This window comes from Arvicanthis niloticus, chromosome 1, assembly GCF_011762505.2.
Source record: "Arvicanthis niloticus isolate mArvNil1 chromosome 1, mArvNil1.pat.X, whole genome shotgun sequence".
In the NCBI taxonomy this organism is placed as follows: Eukaryota; Metazoa; Chordata; class Mammalia; order Rodentia; family Muridae; genus Arvicanthis; species Arvicanthis niloticus.
The window spans coordinates 80,320,072-80,328,616 of NC_047658.1; the positions used below are offsets into that span (position 1 = coordinate 80,320,072).

Consider the following 8,545-nt stretch of genomic DNA (forward strand, 5'->3'; position numbering starts at 1 on the left):
GGGGGAAAAAAAACCTGGCAGACATTGAACTGGTGATCTTGAGATGAGAAGATCCTTCCAGACCATTCCAGGAGCCCCCACATCATCACAGCCATTCTGACAAGCTGCAAGAATGTCAGAGTGATGGAGTGTGAGAAAGGCTGACCTGGCCACTGCTGACTAGAAAGTGGGCTGTAAGCCAGGGCGTATGGGCAGACTCAGTGGCACAGAAAAGCAGGAGGAGTTCTGGACTGAGCCATATGAGCCAGTACCTTGATTGCATCCCGAGAGACTGATTAGGGACTTTTGACACCTAAAACTGGGAAGTGACAAATCTGTGTTGTAGGCCACCAGATCTGAGATTATCTGTTACAACAGGAACAGGAAGTTAGCATACTCCATGGCCCCATAGCTCCAGTCACAAGTATGCATGGCCACAGGCCAAGAGAGAACTCCAAGATGAAGCATGGTAGAGTCCTTACACGTTATTGGTGGCATTGTCCATTAGTACCACCACCATGGAAAACAGCAGGGAGTGGGCTTCAGAAAATTATAAATGGAGACTCTGTGTGATGTCGCAATCTCACTGCTGGGATCATCCACAGGATGAAGTGAGTGTGTCAGAGACACACGTGCATGAACTACGGCTCGGGTCATAGCAGTCAGGAGACGGACCAACCTAAGTGGCTGTCAGTGGATACGCAGACAGGAACGATGGAACACTATTCAGCCATAAAAAGGCTGAATTGTTGTTGGTGACATGTTCAGGCTTGGAGGATGTGATCTTAAGTGAAATAAGCCAGATGCAAAAGGCAAATATCTGTCATCTTTGTCATGTGCAGAATCCAAAGGAGGTGAAATCACAGAAATCAAAAGCTTGGGGGAGTAAGTCAGTGAGACAATTTTTAATGTTCTCAACACAAGGTAATAACCACTGATATGTGTACTAGTTACACTGATTTGACCATTATGCAAAAAAAAAAAAAAAAAAAATCAGAGATTCCTCACAGAAGCCTGAAACTATTGGATATTTTTCTATTAAAAAAAATGCTGGGTGGTGATGGCACCTTTAATCCCAGCATTCAGGAGGCAGAGGCTGGTGGACCTCTGGTGGATCTCTGTGAGTTGGAGGCTAGGCTGGTCTACAGAGCTAGTTCCAGAACAGCCAAGGCTGCACAAAGAAACCCATCTCAAAAAACATAAATACATATATACATACATACACACACACACACACATACATATAATTTTAAAGGAGTAGGATTGGCAAGATGGCTCAGCAGACAAAGGTGCTTGCTGCTAGGCAGGACAACCGACTTTTCCTGGAACCCATGTGGTAGGAGGAGAGAACCAACTCCCTAAAGTTTTCTTCTGATTTTCAATCCTACCCACAAACAGATGAATGTAGTAGTAGTAGTAATACTAATAATAATATACCCATAATATCCCCAACTTGATTGGTTCTTGAATATGTGGAGTCCCTGGTTCCCAGGAGAAGGAAGAGGAGCTGAGGAACCCTTTCCCTGGGCCCATAGCTGTTTTCTCCTGGAGCTGCTTTGGCTCTGACCTGGTTCTCCTTATCCCTGGCCTTGACTGTATGTTCCCAGAGAGTGGTCCTGGACCAGCCCGCACAGGCACACTGAGTATGAATCTCTTATCTCACAGTTCTTTCAACCGGAGCTTTGATGGACTCTGTTTATATAGCACTAAGAGTCTGTATATTCCCAGGCACCCACAGCTTTCCCCCTGCTGAGACAGCTCAGTCTCTGCTAATCTCCCTGGGCCAGCATAGAAGGCCAGCAGTTGACTTCCTTGGTAAGAACATAAGCTAAGCAGTCACTCCTTTATCCCTGCATATATCTCTGGTAGTGGTGACAAGGATGGAGAATCAATTCAGAATACCTAAGGAAGCAGGGCTTCTTCTCTGTGAATAGTGCCCTCTGCCATTGTGCAGTGTGTGCTTGGCACAGCTATATGTAATGGCTCTGTTAATGAACAAAGGTGAGAGAACAGCAAGGCTTTATTAAATGTGTCCTTAATGTGTTCTAGGCATTCTTCATAAATTTGTTGCCCAGTTTTACCAGTAAGAAAACAGGTTCAGAGAAGTTGACTACTGGGACCTCATGGGGCAGTGGAGATAGACATCAAACCTCAGTGAAATTTGAAATAAAATGGCCAGTGCAAATATCTTCCTGTGTTGAACACTGGCTTTCCCTGTCAATTTCAGAACTCAGCTGGCTTTAGTATACAGACTGAGTTGAGTGGTTTAGAGCACTTGCTGCTCTTCCAGAGGTCCTGGGTTTGGTTCCCAGCACCCACAGCAGGCAGCACAAGCATGTATAACTCATCTGCAGGGGATCCGATGCCCTCTTCTGGCCTCTCTGGGTATCTTTACACATGTGGAACACATACAAATATGGAGGTACATATACAAACATAGGTTATAGAAGAAGAAAAGTGATAGACTCTCAGAATCCTTTCCAGAGTTTACCCCAGTGTGCAACCCACAGCCTCCTACTTCTTCCTGTTCACTGTGCTGTGAGCACTTTGCCCAGATCTTCATAGCCCTGAATGAGTAGGAAGAACATTAATCAGCCCAGATTCCATAAAACTGCACCCGGAAGATGATTCGGGTGGGACTTGGAGCACACAAGCAGAAGTGCGCTGATGGAGCCCTGACACCAGCCAGGGCCTCAAAGGCTGAAATGGGGCCCAAAAGGGAAGCAATGGGCTCCATGCCTCTCCAGATGTCCTAGTGGCCCATTCTCTATCAGTAAGGGATTTAAGTGTGCATCTGGACACAGCTGGAGTAAAGCAGGGTTGGTCTGCAACCAGGATACCAGAATCAGACATGATGAGAGGACTCTAATGCAATCTGCAGCTCAGGACTCAGTTTATAGCCATTTAGTGCTTGGAATCCTGGCTTCAGTGCATGTGGCTATTAGGACTGCAGCCACAGCCTCAATAACCTCATAGCCAAGGGAACCCCAACTCAACCCACCAGGGGCTCTGACATTCCACTCTGCCTGTCTTGGTGGAACTTTGGAACAGTGATCCAGTACCTAGTCACAGTTCCACCTTCTCCCCAGTGGCTTTTACTATCTCTCCCATCTTGGAGTCCATATCAGCTATTGTCTTAGGTTGCAAGCCTCGTGTGACCTTCGTACTCAGACTTTAAAATACTGTTTTTATCTTTAAAATGACACAGGAACAGAGGTGTAGCCCCCACCTGGGTCAGAGGAATGCAAGTTTCTCACATGCCCTGTGACCTTCCTTTCAAAGCACAATCCTGTCCCTGCCCACCTTCCCTCTCTAAAGGCACCTGCTGTCCCAACACTCTCACTAGTACCACCTGCTACCCCACCTTTCATAGTCACTGTGTTTAGAGGAGTTTGCTGTTCCTTATTTTATAGCCTATGTGTGTTCATTCCTAGGTAGCAGAATTCCTTTTTTTCTTTGCTTTGTTTATTCTAGTTCTTCAAAGAATAGCTCACTGAGGAAAGACAGAGGAGAAGAAGTTGGAGGAGCCTACAGAGAGTAGAGGGGCAGCCACAAAGGGGACTGAATGGGAAGTGGATGGATGAGTGTGTGTAAGGAAGAGGGAAGTTAGTTCCTGGCCTCCCTCTGCCCTGTGCAGGCCTGTGCCCCCCTAGGGGCCTGCCTTGTTGAAGGGACCTACATCTTACTCTCAGAATAGGCTAAGTATTGCTGTTCTTCCTTCTTATCCTTCTCTTCTTCTTCAACTCAAACTCAGAGATCCTCCTGCCTCTGCCTCCCAAGTGATAGGATTAAAGGCATACACCATCACACTCAGCTCATGTCCCCTTCTTCACAAACACAGCTAGCACTGTGGTGAAGTCAAAGGTTAGGGAGAAGAGCCTTAAGGGCAGATGAGATGGGACAGCCAAGGCCAACACTCCTCTCACCTGGAGCTGCTATGTCCATGGTGAAGTCACACTCTGGGGTGACTGCCTTATTTCTATGGGACTGAAACCCTAATCCCTGGCCCCTTCTTCCCTTATTGCTTGCCTGCTCTGAGTTCTCACTGCATACCTACCTGTCCTTCCACCCCCGACTGCCCCTGAGGGCCATGAGTCACACCTGAGGACCAAGCTGGGCAGATGAGGATGAGTGGCAGATGGCGGGGAACCATCAGTGCCAACTTTAGGGTGCGTGGCCCATGGAGGCCACTGATGAATTTTGTCTCTCCACAGACATTGTCAACTGTGACCTGAAGTCCACGCTGAGAGTGCTATATAACCTCTTCACCAAGTACCGGAATGTGGAGTGAAGACCTGGGCTGCCTCCTACTGCCCAGCCACTCTCATGAAGGCCATCTGGACCAGCTTCCCAACTGCCTTGCCCTGCTTACTCCTGTCTCTTGTTCTACCCTCTCCCAAAAGCCCAGCAACCACCCGGAAATAGTGGACATTAAAATCAGTAAGGAAGTGACCACTAACCCAGTGGGCTAATAACATCTGTAGGCTCTAGGGACTGAACCAGCAGTGACTTGGGAAATTGTCTCTATCCAAATTCAGGCCCTAGATGTTTCTGCATGTGCTGTGGGGATCAGCACAGACCAGAGACGGTCCCCCAGAACATAGGAATAAAGATCAGAATTAGTCCCCACAATAAAGGAAGGAGAGTCTCTACCACTCTCAAGTTCATTAGGCTTGTGTCTCGTTAAAGGAGATCATTCCTCCCTGTTATAGATGAAGAAACTGAAGCCCAGAGATGCGGAAGTTTGCTACCCATTAGCGTGTATTTTCGCCCTCTGGGTAACTTACTGGTTTATGACTGGTCAACTGCATTCCATTCTCTTTGTGTCCCAAAATGTATGCATGCTTGTGCAGACCAGCCTTACCTGCATACACCTGCGTCCTCTAACAGACGAGACACTCTGATCTCACCCTAGGGCAGGCCAGGTCAGGGCTGGGTGATTTGCAGTAAAATTGCCAAATTGAATTTAACTCAATTAATACTGTGTGTGGCAGGAGCCTCATCCCTCAAATCCTTTGTACAAATGAAAATTACCCTTAATTCCTTCAGATTGGTAATAAGCCCACGCTCTGGTTACAAGATGACATTTGGGAAGGGTTCTGTTTGGAATTAATAGAGTGCCCATTTCGCAGCCTTTTTGCTTGATTGCATGTAATGGATGTGCCCTATATTTTCCTGCAAAATAAGTACTCAATTCATTATCGTTAGGCAAATGTAGGGTGTGCTTGCACATGGCAAAGAGCTGGGTGCAGACCCATTGGAGCATCGCCTGAGAAATAGGGCTCGTCAACAGGGACCCTTGAACTTAAAAAAAAAAGAAAGAAAGAACCTCCTTTTTGCCTTCTAATTGGTCATTTAGGCCATTCTGGCTAAGTCTGCCCACATGCAATTACTGGCTAATTCCCAGGCGTGGAAAATGTCAGTCATTTAAACAGAAGCTCAGCGTCGTCTCCTCACTCCTGTGATTCGAGGGCTGCTGGTCATGTATCTCCTCATGCAAACCTGGCTTTGAAGGATAGAGTTTTGCGTGCCAATCTGCCCCAAGGCCCTATAGAGAAAGCAAAGAGGCTGATGGGAAAAGGGAGGGTCAGAGCTAAGGGAACAAGAAATGGAGGTGGGAGAGCTGGATACTAATTGCTTAACATGCAGGGGATACCCCCCCAAAGACAAAGCAGCAGGTACAGTACTTAACCCTTGTGCTCTTCAGTTGAGAAGCTAATGGGATATCTTGGGATAATGACCCATGCTACCGCTGTCTTCACAGAACTCATGACAGGGAGATGCCAGCTTGGGTTGCCTCCTCCAGAAGTGTGTAACTACCTAGTCTCTCCTTGTCTTATATTTCTCAATGGAACAAAATAACCTGATGAAAACAGTTACGGGAAAGAGGGATTATTTTGACTCATCACAGCCTATCATGGAGGGCAGGTTATGGCAGCCATGGCAGGAAGAGCATATTGTCAGGACCCCTCACTTCACATGTCAGAACAAGAAGAGAACAGACAAGGAGTGAGACTGAGCTGTCAAAGCCCAAGGCCCTCCTCCCATGAGGCTCCACCTCCTAAAGGATTCATAATTTTTCAAAACAGTGTCACCAGCTGAGAACCAAGTGTTCAAAATGAGCCCACAGGGGACACTTTGTACATGCGAACAGAAATGGACTAAGGTGGCTTGCTAGACTTCCAGTTGTCCACGGCATTCCCTGCCTGTTCTTGCTTCTTTTTGTACTGACCATCCAGGGCAGCTCAGAACCCAGCACCCTTAGATCCACTGTGCATCTCCCCGGCTGTTCTGTTCTAGGAATCGTTACTCAGCACAGTGGGCATCTAAGGTGTGAAGACAATGCACTGTCTTCCATTGATCTATGTATAAGAACAGAATTACATTTTGCATAATTAATTAATGAAATACCGTATTTTTCATTAGGATTCATGTTGGTCTCGTGCTCTTTTAAATTCCTGTTAGTTAACTGAGATTAATAGCTGTTTGGTCTCTGCAGGCAGCACTGAAGTAGAATGAAATAAGAGACCCTTGTCCACTTGAACTTTGCTGTCGGGGTTGTGCCTTGATGCTCCCTGGTATTCAAGCCATTAGTACACACTGCCCTTCCTAAGGGCCCTCCATTGGGGTTTTGTATTCTCCACAAGTAGGAAACCATATCAGACCTTGGTAACTTTAATAGCATGTCAATGTATCCCACAACTGAGTATTGTGACTAAAGTCTTTGCCTCAGCCCAGCATCCCAGAGCTTGTGTCTGGTTTTTTTTTTTATAAAGCTGTCATCTCGTGGAGATGGGTGTTTCCCTTTAGATTCTAGAACCAAATACTTACGACATGAGTGTGGTTTTGAAGCAGAAAGAGACCTTGCCATTATAAGTAATCAATTAGCCTTCATCTCCTAAAAAAAAAGAGAGGAAACTAAGACAAGAATCATTCTGGCTCACAGATTGAGAGTACAGGGAAGGGGGAGAGTGGAGAGGCATGGCCACAGGAGTGTGAGGTAGCTGGCCACGTTGCATATGCAGGCAGGAAGCAGAGAGAGGTGAATGCTGGCGCTCACCCTACTGATTTTTTATTTAGTTTGGGACCCCAGCCTATGAAACGGTACCACCACAGTTAGGGTGAGTCTCCCCCACCCCAGTTAATCATCATTATTTTTAATAGTTGATACATAAGTAACTCAACAAGCAAAAAGGATGTCTGATTAAAAACCCTAAGTATCTGCCTCCCCTCTTCCTGTCGGTCTCCACTCTCCATGGAGATGACTGTCTTGATCCATTTCTTCTGCATGATTCCAGAAATATACTGTGCAAATAAAGCCTGAACAAACATACAACATCTTTGGTGTGTTTTCTTCCAATATAGATAACAAGTTATATATGCTCTCCTATGGGTTGTTTTCCGTTGTGCTAAGTCTTAGAAATCATCTTCCGTGAGACATTAAGTGAAAAGCGTTAAATCTTCTAAACTGTTTCACATAGAGGATTTGCACGTTTTTAAAAATGAGAATCTGAGTGATTTAGTCATCAGACATGCAGCTCTGGTCTGCTTGGGGTAGGAAGGAAACCCAGCCCATAGGACAAAGGCAGAATCCCACCACAGGTGCTAGAGACATCATCAGAGGCATCTCGTGCCTGAAACGGAGTTTTTCTAGATCTTCCTTTGGAATATAATGGTAAATTGTGTGTAATTTTTTTCTTGTGGCTGTTGATCTGGGGTCTAGACCCAGGATCTAATATGTGTTAAACATCCTCTATCTCAGACACACCGCACGCACGCGCGTGCACACACACACACCTATACACATACACATATGCACGCACGCACGCACACAAGCACAACCCAATTGTGTGATTAAGGTTTCATTTTTGCACGCAATTAGGTCAACTAATTGTCAATTGACTAAGAAAGCCTTTTAAAGGTTGCTGCATCCCCTGCAATATTGTGAAGTCCAGCTGCCTGCCAGGCTACAAGAAAACACACGTCTCCCGTGTGCAGATAGACTCGGTATATCCCCAAGTCTGGGAGAAGGCTTCTTTATCGGCCACTCATCAGCATGGCCTTGAGTTGTTTGCAGTTTCCAGCTGCTGCCACAGGGACTTTTTAATTATGAATCAGCGTTGTCATTATCAGCTCATTTTGTTGTGGGTTGCTTGGTTAACCCTACAGAGGATATCGAAGCTTATTTACATCAACAGAATTCCAGGGCTGTAATTTTCCAATAACCAGACTCTCCGACATGTATACATTGCGGTTCCCATATGAATCACCGTCTTCCAGCGTGAGCGCACATGTATACATCACCCACTCCCCACCCCCTGAATTAGCGCTCATTTATTTTTCCACTGGAAAATGAGAGTAGATGGAATCCATAGGTCAGAGGGACTTAGGCTGCCTAAGAGCGAAGGATTTGAGACTCCCTGCCTTTAGTGCAGCCCCACCTCGGGAATCCAAGCTGGGGACCCCATCCTACTCTTGCAAGAAGAATATGTCCTCCAACCTTCTCTAATGCAAGCATTGCATAGAATCTCTCCCACCAGATCGGCAGGCTATATTGGAAAATACA

At 46.2% G+C, this 8,545-nt stretch overlaps 1 protein-coding gene across 1 annotated transcript in view; it reads left to right on the forward strand.

Moving 5' to 3' along the window:
* The window catches only part of Parva (parvin alpha), a 151,557-nt gene extending 144,242 nt beyond the window's left edge, over positions 1 to 7,315 (forward strand). The window contains exon 13 of the mRNA XM_034501865.2: positions 4,194 to 7,315. Within this exon, the coding sequence (XP_034357756.1) occupies positions 4,194 to 4,270 (77 nt within the window). The 3' untranslated portion in view covers positions 4,271 to 7,315. The remainder of the gene's footprint in view (positions 1 to 4,193) is intronic.
* Positions 7,316 to 8,545: the final 1,230 nt, after the last annotated feature.